Below are 15,568 nucleotides of genomic sequence, written 5' to 3' on the forward strand. Positions count from 1 at the left end.
ACATAAAAAAGTCTTTGCAGAAGTTTTTTTTGCCTTCTCTAGAATTATTTCTTTAAACTACCCAAAATTGTGAGGTTCAAAATTGTGTTCTAAAAAAAACTGTTTTTTGAAGGGCACAATAATTGACATTGAAATCAGCAACATGAAGATAACTGTTTTATAACACTCAACAACACCAGGTGCTAGGTGTGAAAATTAGTCTCCCAGAATTCATTTGCTGGGAAACTTAATCTCTAAAGTCCTGTGTTAATGAAATTTAGAGGTGAGACTTTTGGGAGGTGGCTGGGTCATGAGGGCCCTGCTTTCATGAACGAATTAAACCATTCAGGGATTAACAAATTATCGGGTTATCAAGGGAGCGTGTTTGTCATAGGAGAGAGTGCTCTGTGGCACACTTGTGCTCTCTGCCATGTGATGTTCTGCACTGCTTTGAGACTCTTCAAAGTCACCATCACCATGAGCTCCACCCCCAGGCCTTTTTGTTTTTTATTTTGAGATGGGATCTCCCTAGTGAGGTGTCTTGGCTTAGACTTCCTAGGTTCCAGAACTGTTTCTTTGCTTTCTAAACGAATCGGTCTCAGGTATTATGTGATAGTAACAGAAAATGGCCAAGATACTGATAAGTTTGTCAGAGGAGTAACTAACGGATGGACCATTATGAGTATATTCCTTTAGGAATAATGACAGTATACGTGCACATACTTATCAATCTCCGTTCAAAGTGTGAGAAGTCAGAGTTAAAGAACTAGATGAGTACCTAAACATGACTTAAACCAGAATCACCTGGTAGGGAGCTGGGGGTTGTAGCTCAGTGGTAATATGCTTACTTAGATGGGTGAGGCCTAGGTTTGATCCCTAGTATCAAACTAAATGAATAAGTAAAATTTAACAAAAACCAACCAAACCAAAACAAAAAAACACCAGGTAGGAATTGAAAGTAATCCTCCTATCCACAGCATCTAGGATTAAACCCAAGGCCTTGCACATATAAGGCAAAAAGTCTATCACTGAGCTCCATTCCAGTCCTTTTTAAAATAAGGTCTCCAAGCTTGGTATTGTGGTGCACATCTGTAATCCCAAAGCTCAGTAGGCTGAGGCAGGAGGATCACAGTGTTCAGGGCTAGCCTGGCTACATGGTGAATTCACGTTTAGCATTACCTGGATATGAAATTGAGAGATGAGATTTTTTGGGAGGTGGCTGGGCCATAAGTGCCCTACTTTCATGAATGAATTAACTGCATAGACCCTGTCTCAAAACACCAAAAAACCCCAAAAATAGACCAAAAAATACCCAAAACCCAAAAAAACCCTCAAAACACCAAAGCCAAAAACCAAATAAACAAATAGAAAAACCCAAACAACATATTTATCATATTTGTTATATCAAAGTATCAAAATACTGATGGCTGAAATGCAACATTGGCCTTTTTTTTTTGTCTTTTTTGAGACAGGGTCTCACTATGCAGTTCAGGCTGGCCTTGAGCTCACTTTGCAGCCTAGGCTGGCCTCGAACTCACAACAATCCTCCTGCCTCAGCCTCCTGAATGCTGGGATTACAGGCATGTGCCACCACGCCCAGCTTAACGCTGGCCTTCTAAATAAGCTTCATTTTATCACAATTCTGTGAATGAAGAAACAATTTTTAAATTTATTTTTGTGGTAGTGGTGATTGAACCAAAGGCCCTTACACTAAGCTATATCCCCAACCGTTTTCAAAATTTTAGGATAGGGTCTTGCTAAATTGCCCAGACTGAGCTCTAACTTGTGATATGCCTGCCTCAGCCACTCAGAGTACTGGGTTTACATGGCACCACACCTAATTAAGAAACAACTTTTTCTTGTGGTTTTATCAGTAGTAGTAAGAACTGTTAAAAATTATGATTGCATCCCATCAGGAGTGGATCTGGGTCCTTCAATTCTCAAGACCCATTGAATTATTTGGATTACTTAAGGTCCCCTTATACTTCAAATATATGTGTATATATATATATATATTTTTTTGTTTTTTTGAGACAGGGTCTCACTATGCAGTTCAGGCTGGCCTTGAACTCACTTTGTAGCCCAGGTTGGTCTCAAACCTGCAGCAATTCTCCTGCCTCAGCCTCCCAAGTGCTGGGATTACAAGTGTACATCACCACACCTGGCTTACTTCAAATATTTGAGCATTGTAGTTAGCTAAGTCTTTTGAGTTTTTAATCTCTTTATCTTTCTCTCTTCTTTTTTTTTTTTCCTTTTTGTTTTTTTGAGACAGGGTCTTGCTATGTAGTCCAGGCTGGTCTTAACCTCATTATGTAGACCAGGATGGCCTCGAACTTGTGGCAATCCTCCTTTAGCCTCCAGAGTGCTGGGGTTATAGGCATGCGTAACCACACCTACCTTTTTTTCTTTTGAGACAGGGCCTCACTATGCAGTGTGGGCTGGCCTTGAACTCACTATGCAGCCCAGGGTGGTCTCAAACTCAAAATGATCCTCCTGCCTCAGCCTCCCTGAATGCTGGGATCACAGGTATGCACCACCACACCTGGCGAATCCTCACTCTCTTGCCAAAGATTTCTAGAACTCAAGAAACAGTTGACAATTTACCTCTTCTGAAGAACTCATTTTGCTCCCAGTTAATCCTGGGACCATTGGATTCATCAGATGGATCCGTTTTGAGTAGCCAAGTGCAGGGAGGTACTGAGAAATTACAAAGAAACACACAGGAGCAGATATTAATTTAACAGTGTGATATTGTCTTCCCAATCTCTTTTCTACTGAATATATAGTTTTCAACAGTGATCATAATGTGAACAAAGTTATTTTCTCTTCGTATTACACAGTAAAGTTACTGAACATATCCTCCCACCATAAACAACAACGAAGGCTAGAAATATATCAAATATCTGTTTGCAAGCACTGGGCAGCAACCAGTGCAGGGCTACTGATTTTGAGAAAAGGAAAGTTCACCCTGGCTTTCTTCAAGAGGGCATTTTTTTCAAACCAGGTGCTGAGAAAGAGACCACAATCTAAGCAGAGGAGACAGAGACTGGCGCTCAGGTTGCTAGGACACTAGGACTTGGGGTGAGCTCTAGAAAGAGAAGGAAGTATCTCCCAAAAAAACCCTTATGTTAAAATTCCCTACTGATTTCTTGGCTGACTCAGAGCTATGCATGCACACACTGAGATTCCAGCGAGTCTGGCAGAGGACAGGTTCCGGGAAGCTGGAGACCTGAGCAGACATTCAGGGGCTGTACAGTACTGGCAGGCAAAGGTTCAGCTGCAGGTCCAGTCAAAGTGGGTGGGGCTTTGTGAATGCCACAGGATTTCCGTGTAAGACCCTACGAGGCATGCACAGCATGAACAACGACTTCACTGTTAAGAGTAAGGGAAAAGCATGTTCTAACAAAGCCTACATTCACCCTCTAATGTAATCAAAAGGTGAAAAGTCAGTAATCTGGAAGTCTTCAGAAAACAGCACTCTCTGTCTACAATCCAGATCCTCTACGTAATGTCCACAAACTCTCTGAAATATCAGAAAAGTACCAGAAATGAGAAGCTGAAAAAAGTGATTGGGTCAAGAGAAAAGTCAACAGAATCAGATCTACAAACAATCCAGATATTAGCGTGTAAGGACCAGGATGTCAAAATAATTGGTATGTTAGAGGAAATAAGAACGGATGGACAAAATGGTTAAGAGATGGAGAATTTTAAGAGGGGATCTATTAAAAAAATAAAATTAGGAGCTGGGAATTTAGCTCAGCGGCACAGAGCCTACCTGGCAAGCGCAAGGTCATGAGTTCAATTCCTGGTACCAGAAAAAACAAAAAACAAAGAATAAAAAAAAATAAAAATAAAATAAAATTAAACTTCAAAAAAGGTACAGTACAATCCTAGATTTAACAGAGAGAACTAAAACACCTAAAACTGAAACCAAAAACCAAAACCAACCAAAAAAAAAAAAAAAACTAAAGCAGAAAACAAACAAACAGACAAAAACACTAAACAAACTAAAGCAGAGAAGGACTGGGGATACAGCTCAGTGACACAGCACCTGCCTGGCAAGCATGAGGTCCTGAGTTCGATTCCTGGTAGCAAAAGAAACAAAGAAGGAGCAAAGAAAGGAAAACAATGAAACAAATATTACACATATGGCAAAGAGATTTAACCCATGTATAACTAGAATCTTAGGTGAAGACTAAGACAGAAGCAATGTTTGAGGAAATAATGGCTGGTAATTTTAAAAATTTGATGAAAACATCAACTCAAATTCAAGTCAGCAAAATTTAGGCAGGATAAATGCAAAGAAAATTTTAGCTCAAAATATAATAAAAAATGAAGACAAATTTACTTTTATATTTATTGATTCTTTATTTCCTTACGTAGTATAGAGAATTAAACCCAAAGCATTCACACTGAGCTACATTCCTAGATCTTTTTTTCTTTTTTTTGGTCTTTTTGAGACAGGGTCTTGCTATGCAGTTCAGGCTGGCCTCGAACTCTTAACAATCTTCCTGCCTCAGTCTCCCCGGTGCTAGTATTACAGGTGTGTGCTACCATGTCCAGCATGGTAGGTTTTGGTTTTTTTCGCTTTGTTTTTTGTTATTTTGTCTTTGAGACAGGGTTTCACTACACAGTTCAGGCTGGCCTCAAACTCACTTTCTAGCCCAGGTTGGCCTTGAACTTGTAGCAGTCCTCCTGCCTCAGCTTCCTAAGTGCTGGGATTATAGGCACAAGCCACCACATCCAGCTTTTGCTTGCTTCCTTTCATTCTTTCTTTCTTTTAAATTTTGAGACAGTCTCAGTAAGTTGTTAAATTGCCCAGGTTGAGCCTGACCTTACAATCCTCCTGGCTCAGCACTTCAAGAATGTTTTTAGGTGCTATGATTATAGCATTTTCTGAGTTCTGTGTTTAAAAGTATGGGCCATCACAGCTAACTTAGAAAAATTTATAAGCCTCCATACAAAAGACATTATTATCTTCAAAAGAGAAACAGTGAAGTTTACAATGACTTCTCTATGGAAACTATAGAAACCGAAGGCAATGGAATGATTTCTTCAGAAAAAAAGGCCCGGTCAGGGGAGCTCAACTGTACAGCACATGCCAAGCACACACAAAGACCCGGGTGTTCAATACCCAGCACCACAGAAAATAGAAGCAGAGAATGATAAATGATTGCAAACTTAGAGCCGCATTATAAACACAAAATACTAAGGGGGGTGTCCTTAGGTTTGTAAAGGAAAAGAACTCACATGGAAACACAAAATCACAGGAAGAAATTACCAATACCAAAAAGAGCAACGAGGGATCAATATCCATGGAAATTGATTGTTTAAAAGATAACTACAGTGTTGTTTGGAACTGAAAATATCTTCAAAAAGTAAAATATATGACAAAACCACAAAGGACAGAAGGGAGATTAAAAAGAGTAAATCATATAGGTTCTTGCGTTATGAAGAAATGGCAAAAATATCTAATTTCAACCATAATGTTATAAAGATACATGCTGTAATCTCCACGGCAAGAGAGGATAAATCTTTCCCATAAATGACCAGGTAATAAAGATTTTAAGTGTTATGGACCACAAATGATCTTTATTGCATATTCCTCACTTTTGTTGTTGTTGTACTAGGGATTGAACCCAAGACCTTCACTCTGAGCTACATTCCCATCCCCCTCTCCCCAACTTCTTTATTTTGATAGGGTCTTGCTAATCTGCCCAGGGTTGGGGCTTGAACTTTTGATTCTCTTGCTTCAGCCTCCTAGAGTGCTGAGATTATAGATGTGTACCACCGTGTCCAGCCTGTTCACCATCTTTATTGTCCCTTAAAAATGTAAAAAACATTTTCAACTCATGAGTCACACAAAAACAAGCTATAAATTGAATCACTGATAGTATAACAAACGAATGTTCAACCAAAAGTTAGTAGAGTAGATCAAATAAGAAATAACTGACTGATAAAAAATTTGTAAGCATTTCCCTATTCATTAAATATGTCCCTAAGGGCTGGGGATTTAGCTTAGTGGCACAGCACCTGCCTAGCAAGCACAAGGTTGTGAGTTCAATCCCTGGTACCGGAAAAAAAAAAAACAAGAAACAAAAAAAACAAACCAAAACTAAATATATCCCCAAACCATTTTAATATTGTATATTCCATTGTGAGGATTTTTTCATAATTTATTTCACTAATCCCTTACCACTGGATGTATTCATTTCCAGATTTTTGCTTTAAACTGAAAATGTACTAGTATATTAAGTACTAGTATATTTAACCCTGATTGCACTTTTTTCTTATTTTCTTTTAATAAATTTTTAGAAACAGAATTAAACTCAAAGGAAGAAACACTTAGAGTTGCTAAAATATCATCCCAGAGTTTATATTTCTCCTACTAGTGTTCCCTCTCCACCCTTGCCAGTATGAGGTTTTGAGAAGCAATCACTTTTCAAGTAGCCATTTTTAACATACTCAAGTTCTTTCCTAGAAAAGAAACCTATTATAGGTTTCTTCTGATTTTCTGCTGAACCCTGTAAAACCTTATCTCAGAGATGAGCAGTTTACATAAGACACAGGACAGTGTAGACCAAATGCTCTGGGGAAGAACAGTAGTTCTGGCTGGTAATGACTCTCCCCGGAAAGCTGAGCTACTAAAAATGAAGCAAATCCAACAGGTAACAGGTAGCTTTCTTGGATAGCAAGAGTATGGGCTTTTGAGGCATATTTGGGTAGTAATTCTGGCTCAGTTACTAACTGTAAGATACCAGGCAACTTTTGTTTTCTTTTACTGTCCTTCTTCTCATCTGCAGAATGAAGGCAATAATACCTACCGTACAGCATGATTATGACTGGTGGGCCTGGCACGTTGTTCAATACATTGAATACCTCTGCAGCTCAATGAACACAGACAGGAAAGAGAAAGAGGATACTAACCTTCTCAGAAAAGGTGAATATCTTTCTCTGATCAACACCTCCAAATTGGGCATCTACTTTTAAATACTCTTCATCCAAAGCCTGTGGAAAGAAACATAAGCATAACCACCTGCTATACATGCTCCATATGGGTCTGAGAAATCAGAAACTGTCAAACCCTAGATTCTTCAGAAAGGACAACCAGGAAGAGGATAAACAGCACTGAGCCACTGTGTTAGCCTCAACAGCTGCATAAACGGTTGCTGAGTGCCTGTGGCAAACATTACTCCACGAGGATGTCACGGGATAAAAATATGAAGAGCAGTCTTTGCTCTCAGGATGCTCCCAATCTAGTGCACAGGAAGGGAAGAAGGAGAAGATAAACCACAGTCATGTCAAAGGTACCACTCTGAACAAGACAGATTATGACACTGGTCAAATGGGTAGCATAGAGTCCTGAGGCTGGAGGCGCAGCTGAGTGGCACTGTGTGTGCTTAGCATGCAAAAGGCCCTGGGTTGACCCACAGCACACACATGAAAAGTAAGTCCATCCTGCCAGAGCGGAGAAGGAAGGTACAACGGAACTATTAAGTGAACAGTGCTCATCACTACAGGCCAAGCCTGTTGCCAGCCCAGCAGATGCAGAAATGAATCAGACCCAGGCTCTCTCTCAAGAAGCCCAATCATCTACTTGTGGAGAGCCATGTAAACGCACCATTTCAGTACAGTGTGCTAAGGGCTCACCCAGATGGTCAAGCAAGAACTGTGGCAACACAAAGGGAGAAGCAGTTACCTCTCTACTCAGGCGGCTGTGGGAAAGGCCTTCCTAGAATTAGACTGTGGACTGAGCTTGGCTTTAAAGAACACATAGATGTTTCTGACCATGAAGAGGCAACAGAATGTGAGAAGGCACACAGGTGTGAGATGTTTAGGGAAATTATGAGTGAGTCAGTCTGCAAAAGCACAAACTTCATGGGATACGGAAATAGTGAGTGAAGAGGTTACAAAAGTAGGTAAGAAAAATAAAGTAGATAAGAACCATAAAGTGTCAATGGTAGACAGCCTAGTTCTACCTTGGCTAGTGAGAAGTTTCAAGGAGGGGAGAAACAGAACCAGCACTGCAGAAAGATCATATCAATGATACCAGCAGGACATGAACTAGAGGCCTATAGGTTGGAGATAACATTACGAGAAGGCTTTTCTGAGAATCTAAATGAAAAAGACCAGTAAATCAAGGCAGTGGAGATTCAGAGCAAGAAGAAATTTGGGGTGGGAGTTGGGGGGAACCAGGAATCAAACTCAGGGCCTTGTAAGAAGCAATTTAAAAGGGGTGGGGATATAGCTCAGTGGTGTAAGTGCCTGCCTGGTACACACAAGGTCCTGAGTTCAATTCCTGGTAGCAAAAAAAAAAAAAAAAAAAAAAAAAATAAGAAGAAATTTAAGACTTACCTCCTATTGTCTTGTTTTGAAATTTTATTTTTTTCTCTTCAAAAAGACCCCCCCGCCCAAGAAAAAAAAAAAAGAAGCAGAACTGAAAAAATTTAATATATATTGGCTAAGGGTGGGGAGAGAGAAGAGGAAAGAGATGCAGAACAGAGAAGACTGAATAAATAGGAACAATCTAGATTAGTACTCCCCAATAGACCTTTCTATGACGATGAATGTTTTACAGCTGTGCTATCTGAGATAATACCCACCAGCTGTGTGTGGTTACAAAGAACTTGAAATATAGCTGCAATGTGACTAAAAAACTAAATGTTTAACTTTTTTTTTGGAGTTTGGGTGTTGATATGTTGCCCAGTCTGGCCTCAACATTGTGGGCTCAAATGATCCTTCTGCCTCAGCCTCTCAGCTAGGACTCAGGTGCACATACCACCTCACTCAATTAAAACTTTAATTCTTTTTAATAGCCCCATATGACTAAGACTAGGGGCTACCACATTGCACAGTGCAGATCTAAAATGTTCCCAGGTGTAATGTTGGCAAAGATCTCTGAAGTGACAAGGGGAGAATTTTTTTTTTTATAGCAAACATAGAGAGGCAAAAAAAAGTTTAATATATTTACATTTTCATTCCACCTTCCTGAGGTAACCGGAATCAACAGCTTGGATTGTATTTTTCTGTCTTTGTCTTTGCCTCTACAAATACAAATGTCCGTGAAATGTGATGTGATTGTTTTGTTTAATGCAAAATAGGATCATGGCTAAGATTTATTTTCACACATCAAGTTATTTTCAATTTTTTTTTCAATTAAGAGATTATGATTAGCAGGGCATAGTGCTGCACGGCTGTAATCCCAGCACTCAGGAAACCGAGGCAGGCAGATTGCAGGCTTAAGGCCAACCTGTGCCACATAGCACATCTGAGGCCTTAGGTGAAACACTGTCTCAAAAACCCAAACAAAAATGAAAAGGTTATGATTAATATAAAGAAGATGTGTGAGATGAGCGATGTCTTAAAGAACAGATGGAAGGACTTACAATCAAGTCAAAGCATTCCAGGGAGTGAGGGAGGAGGAGAAGGAGGGAAGACAGAAGAAAGGCGAGAGCTTGGTGAAGGGAACAGCAAGCGTGCCGGTTTAGCTGGTGTTGAGAGCTTGGAGTCCAGCAGTTAGAATCAGAGCAGAAGGGTAACTGGGTCTCCTCCATCCCTCCAGTACCTGTAGTCCTGGGTACAAAAGGCCGCTCAGCAAAGGGTGCTCCACCTGCTTTACAACCTCCGCTCCAGCCTTCTTGGCATCATGCTGTGTGACCATGGAGGACAGTCTGTACACATCCAGTGTGTACTCTCTGAAGAGGAAAGGAGGACGGGACAGCTGTGAGAGTGGGGGTCAGTCTCCCAGGATAATCACTTCCCCAGTCTTAACTCATTCAAGAGAACACTGCCTAGTAGCTTCTACAGTGTGAGCGATCTATTGTTCATCTAAAATAATAACTTTTTATTTTTCTTTTTAAAAGACAACTTTAATAATTTTCTTTGCTTCTTAAAAAAATGTTCTGCTGGCTGTGGTGGCGCACACCTGTAATCCCATCCCTTGGGAGGCTGAGGCAGGAGAATTGCTGTGAGTTCGAGGCCAGCCTGGGCTACATAATGAGTTTAAGGCCAGCCTGAACTACACAGAGAGATCCTGTTTAAAAAAAAAAAAAAAAAAAAAGCTCTCTTACCCTTCACTGTATTGCTTCTCTACCATTTCCCTCTGTTCTCTTCTTCAGGAATGCCCACAGGATACCACAGTGTCAATCTACCTACCAGGCCTTTCAAAAAAAGACCCTTAAATATTGTACCCATCCCCAAGTTTATATAGAAGGACATGATAATTACTCCTGAAGCTTGAGTGCCCTTTCACAATTCCATCCTATTCCCTACTTCTTCAGGGTAACTACTACCTCAACATGGTTTCTTTTCTGTTTTGTGTATGTGTAGTCCTGGTGATTGAACCCAGGACCTCACACATAGTAGGCCAGCACTCTACCACTGAGCTACATTCCTAGGCCCCTTATAGTGCTACTAGAGACTGACAAGCTACTGAGCACTAAGTTGTCCCCAGCCTTGTTTTCTAGGCTGGCCTTGAACTTACATCCTCCTGCCTCAGTCTCCTAGTGACTGGGATAACAGGTGTGAGCTACTGTACGTGGCTTCTTTCCAGTTTTGTATTATGTTTATAACTCTAAATAATGTGTTATATTCTTACATGTTTAGCATAGCATACATGTGTAAGTTTCTCTTATCTGCCCTAGAATTTCCAGATTGCAGAGGTTTGTTTTTTTTTTTTTTTTGTCTTTTTTCTGAGACAGGGTCTCACTATGCAGTTCAGGCTGGCCTTGAGCTTACTTTGTAGCCCAGGCTGGTTTCGAACTTGCAACGATCTTCCTGCCTCAGCCTCCTGAGCACTGAGATTACCCGGCAAGATTGTACAGAATTTGCACCTTCAGATTTATTAGATAATACCAAACTAAAGTGTTTTTTATCAAACTAAAGTGATTTTTATCACTGTAATTATTTAATTTTGTCATTATTTTAAATCTCGGAATTTTTTTTTAATCGTTTCTTACTGTGGCTTTAATTTGCATTTCTTTGAATAATAACCAAGGAAATTATTATTCTTTCCATATGTTTACCAGACATTTGGATTTTTTTCTGAGACTACTGGACCTAGTTTAAGTTTTTTTTTTTTTCCTCCACTAAATTGGCTTTTTAAATTGATTCTGTAATTTTTGAAATATAATATGGGATATTAATCCTTTCCTTTTGAGAGGTGAGTGTTAGGGATTGAATCTAGGGCCTTGCACATGCTAAGCACATGCTCTATCACTGAGCTGCACCCCAGCCCCAGTAAGTCTTCATTTTAACAGTTATTTTAAGAGACAGTCATCTGTTAGTATCTCTGGAAGACTGGTCCCTTGGACCCCTGTGGACATCAAAAGCTACAGATGCTCAAGTTCATCCCTGACATAAAAACCTATATACAAAAAAAAAAAACCCCAAAACCTATATACATCCTACAGTTTAAACCATCTCTAGATTTCTTATATTTAATACAGTCAGCCCTTTGTATTTGTATGTGTGACCTGCATCTGTGATTCAATCAACTACATTCAAAAATATTTAGAAAAAAATTTCCATGTGCTCTGAAATGTATGCTTTCTTTCTGATTGTTCCCTAAATAATATACTACAATAACTATTTATATAGCCTTTATATTGTATTATGTTTTATAAGCACCCATGAGAGGGTTTAAAGTACATGGGAAGATTTGCCTAGGTCAGTGGTGATGAACCTATGGCATATGTGTTATTTGTTTTTCTTTTGAGACAAAAGATGTTAATGTATAAGTCATTTTTTCTAAACAACCACCTCAGTATTCAGGTTTAATTGCAGTACTGGCACTTCACAATAAATAAGTGCGTTCTGGGTTGCAGTTTGGGTACTCACCTTTAAAAGGTTCGCCATCGCTGGCCTAGGTTATATATAAATACTATGACATTTAATACAAGAGACTTAAGCATCTACAGATTTTGGTATTCACAGGAATTCCTGAAACTGATCCCCTGCAGGTACTAAGGTTCTGTACAAATGCAAATATTTCTTTTGGTGGTGGTACTGCAGATTGTACCTGTGCTAGGCAAACACTGTACCAGCCATATCCCTGACTCTATTTTATTTTGAGACAGGGTCTCACTATGGTGCCCAGGTAGACTTGAACTAGCTTTAGCTCCTGAGTTGCTAGGATTATAGGTATGCACCACCATGCCCAATTATACTACAATTTTTTAAAAAATATTTTTGAGGGGCTGGGGATTTAGCTCAGCGGCAAAAACCGCCTGCCTGGCAAGCGCAAGGTCGTGAGTTCGGTTCCCGGTACCGGAGAAAAACAAAAACAAAAAAAAAAAAAAAAAAATTTTTGATCTGAGGTTGGCTGAATTTATGGAAGTAAAGAGCTGTCTATACATTCGATTAATTGAAATGTACTATCTCAGGGCTGGGGATACAGCTCAGCAACATAAGTGCTTGCCTGGCAGGCCTGAGGTCATAAGTTCGATTCCTGGTACCAAGGAAAAAAAAAAAAAAGAAATATACTATCTCTTCGTATTCCCATTTTCACTTGGTCTCTGGCCACCGAGTATTCTTGACTAACTTGTTAAAACATTCATAGATTTAGGTCAGAAATATTTTTTTTTTGGTATCAGGAATCAAACCATCTTGTGCTTGCCAGGCAGGGGCCGTGCCATTGGGCTATGTATCTCCAGCCCTAGGCCAGAAATATTTTATCTAGCATTTTTAGTTGTCTTCAACAGGGAGGTAGGTTAGAGTACCTAGTCTGTCTACTGGAAACAAAAGTCCTTATCTATATTTCAGCTACTCTTACGTATTTATTCTGTCCATCTCTCTGAGCTGCATTCTAAATGAATTTCTTAGTAGTACCTTTCAAATCTCCAATTCTCTTTCTTTTGAGGCAGGGTCTTGCTATGTATTTCAGGCTGCACTTGAACTAACTATGTAGCACAGGCTAGCCTTGAACTCATGGAGATCCTCCTGCGTTAGCCTCCCATATGCTGAGAGAGTGCTGAGATTATTGGTGTGTGCCACCACGCCCAAGCTGTAATTTTTTTTTGTTGTTCTTTCTTGAGATAGGGTCTCACTATGCAGTTCAGGCTGGTCTTGAGCTCACTCTGTAGTCCAAGCTGGCCTTGAACTCAAAAAAAAAAAAAAAAAAAAAAAAAAAAAAAAAAGATCTTCCTGCCTCACCCTCCCGAGGGCATGTGCCACCACGCCCGGCTTGTGATTTATTCTTTAATGATGCTCAAGATTTGTTCCCCTCCATAACTGGAATTGACCGTTCTAAAGGTTCTAAATTATTCTTTTTATTTCTATATGTTTATGTTTTGTTTCTTTTTGTTTGTTTGTTTTTTTGTTTTTGAGACAGGGTCTTGCTACACAGTTCAGGCTGACCTTGAGCTCACTTTGTGGCCTAGGCTGGCCTTGAAGGATCCTCCTGCCTCAGCCTCCCGAGTGCTGGGATTACAGGCGTGAGCCACCACGCCCAGCTATGTTTCATTTCTATCTCTGTCTTGTAATGTCCTTTTGTGTACACTGCTGGGATCAAACCCAGGGCCTTATGCATGCTAGGCAAGTGCTCTACCAATTAACCTATACACCTAACTCAAAGGTTCAACCTTCATAAACATTCTACCACTGAGCCACATCCTCAGTACTCTATTGTTCTAGGGCCTTGCTAAAATGCCCACGCTGGCCTCTAACTTGCAATCCTCCTGCTTCAGCCTCCTAAGAAGCTGGGATTATAGGCATGCACCATCCTGCCTGTCCCAACCCTTTTTACACAAGTGGATGTTATTTTTTGGCATTTTAGAGTTTATGTCATTTTGGTAATATCAGGATATAATACAGAAGGGGTGGGCAGCATGGTTCAAAATCTGATGTGCACATATCCCAGGTCTCTACAAACTAAAGTTTGATAAAAGTCCTAGAAGACCTAGATGAGCTGCCTGTAGTGCCCCCACTCTCTGGCTCTACCTTCCTTGAAGGGTTTGGATGGAAACAGGGAAAGGGAGAAGACTCTACTTTACTCTCTGGCTTTTAGCAGGAAGCCTAGTTTGCCTTTGCTGCTCACTTCCAGACTGGAACCCAGCAGATCTGCATTGTTAGCCCAACTCACAATTTACATTTCAGTTCTGTTCTTTTCCCATAGAAATATTCAGTTTGTTTTTGAACCTCGACCTCGCTATATCCTTTTATCCACCATTGCTGGGGCTGGAATGAAGAAACACACCCAAGCGCGCATTACAAAGCCATCTGTCTTTAAAGTTGCTTTTGTATACACAGAAAGATCAAGTGACCTAAAGCAAGATAGCTCTACTTATTTATCCCACTTTCCCACACCCTGAAAGCTGCTGAGTTCTAGGAAAATAATAACCTTGGCTGTGTTATTCAGTTATAACAGCAGTGCCTAGAACAGGTCTGGCATACATTAAGAACTCAATACATATTTGTGTGACTCATTCCCTCACCCTCTTCTTTTTGCCTAGCATCTCTTCCTTCCTTCCTTCCTTCCTTCCTTCCTTCCTTCCTTCCTTCCTTCCTTCCTTCCTTCCTTCCTTCCCTGTCCCTCTCTTTTCTTTCTTCTTTCTTTCAGTATAGTAGTGGGGAACGAATGCGGGACCTTTGCACTGAGCTGCATACCTAGCCCTTTTTATTTATTTTTTGGTACCGGGAATTGAACTCAGGACCTTGTACTTGCCAGGCAGGCACTGTGCCACTGAGCTATAACCCCCTTTTTATTTTTTAATCTGAGAGAGAATCTTGCTAAATCACTGAGTCGTCCAGGCTGGGCTTGAATATGCTCCTCTGCCTCAGCCTCTTTGAGTCTGGGATTATAGACCTGTACCACCATGTCCAGCTTTCTGCCTAATAATCTTATCAGAGATGTTTACCCTAACATTTATTTATTTATTTATCTTTTTGAAACAGGGTTTCTATGCAGCTCAGGCTGGCCTTGAGCTCACTTTATACCCCAGGCTGGTCTTGAACTCACAACGAATCTCCTGCCTCAGCCTCCCAAATGCTGGGATTACAGGCGTGCACCACCCCACCAGGCACATTCTCTTTAAATACTAACTCCTGGGGGCTAGGGATTTAGCTCAGTGGCACAGAGCCTGCCTGGCAAGTGCAAGGTCATGAGTTCGATTCCCGGTACTGGAAAAAACAATCAATCAATCAATAAATAAATACTAACTCCTAAAAATACATACATACATACATACATACATACATACATACATACTACCTCCTACTGTCTGAAAATGTTTTCTCCCTGCCCCCTACTTTGTAGCACCTGCCACCATCTCTCTCTCTCTCACACACACACTCTTTTTCTCTCTCATACTCACACTCAAATAGATAAAACTTAATTATTTGTTTACCACTGGCTTCAGTGCTGGAATGTAGGCCACATGAGGATAGGGCCTTGTGTTTTAGTTTACTTTTATAAATCAAGCACCTAAAATGGAGCTTACTGAAACAGGGAGGGGGCAGATGACCTAGGGAAGATGAACCAGAAGGGAATTAGGGAACTAGGGAAGAATAACCAAGGTTATTATTTTCTTGCACATATGTGTTTGGGCTTAGGTTTCTTTTTCTTAAGGCTTAGGCATTGTTACCCTGAAAA

At 40.3% G+C, this 15,568-nt stretch overlaps 1 protein-coding gene across 1 annotated transcript in view; it reads right to left on the minus strand.

The window, feature by feature from the left end:
* Yars (tyrosyl-tRNA synthetase) overlaps positions 1 to 15,568 on the minus strand; it is a 31,970-nt gene that overhangs the window by 8,562 nt on the left and 7,840 nt on the right. Inside the window, exons 4-6 of the mRNA XM_005395094.2 lie at positions 9,545 to 9,674; positions 6,907 to 6,987; positions 2,584 to 2,676 (exon numbers count right to left, since the gene is read on the minus strand). Of these exons, the coding sequence (XP_005395151.1) occupies positions 2,584 to 2,676; positions 6,907 to 6,987; positions 9,545 to 9,674 (304 nt within the window). The remainder of the gene's footprint in view (positions 1 to 2,583; positions 2,677 to 6,906; positions 6,988 to 9,544; positions 9,675 to 15,568) is intronic.

Source organism: Chinchilla lanigera, unplaced genomic scaffold, assembly GCF_000276665.1.
Source record: "Chinchilla lanigera isolate Chin_1 unplaced genomic scaffold, ChiLan1.0 scaffold00051, whole genome shotgun sequence".
Taxonomy (NCBI): domain Eukaryota; kingdom Metazoa; phylum Chordata; class Mammalia; order Rodentia; family Chinchillidae; genus Chinchilla; species Chinchilla lanigera.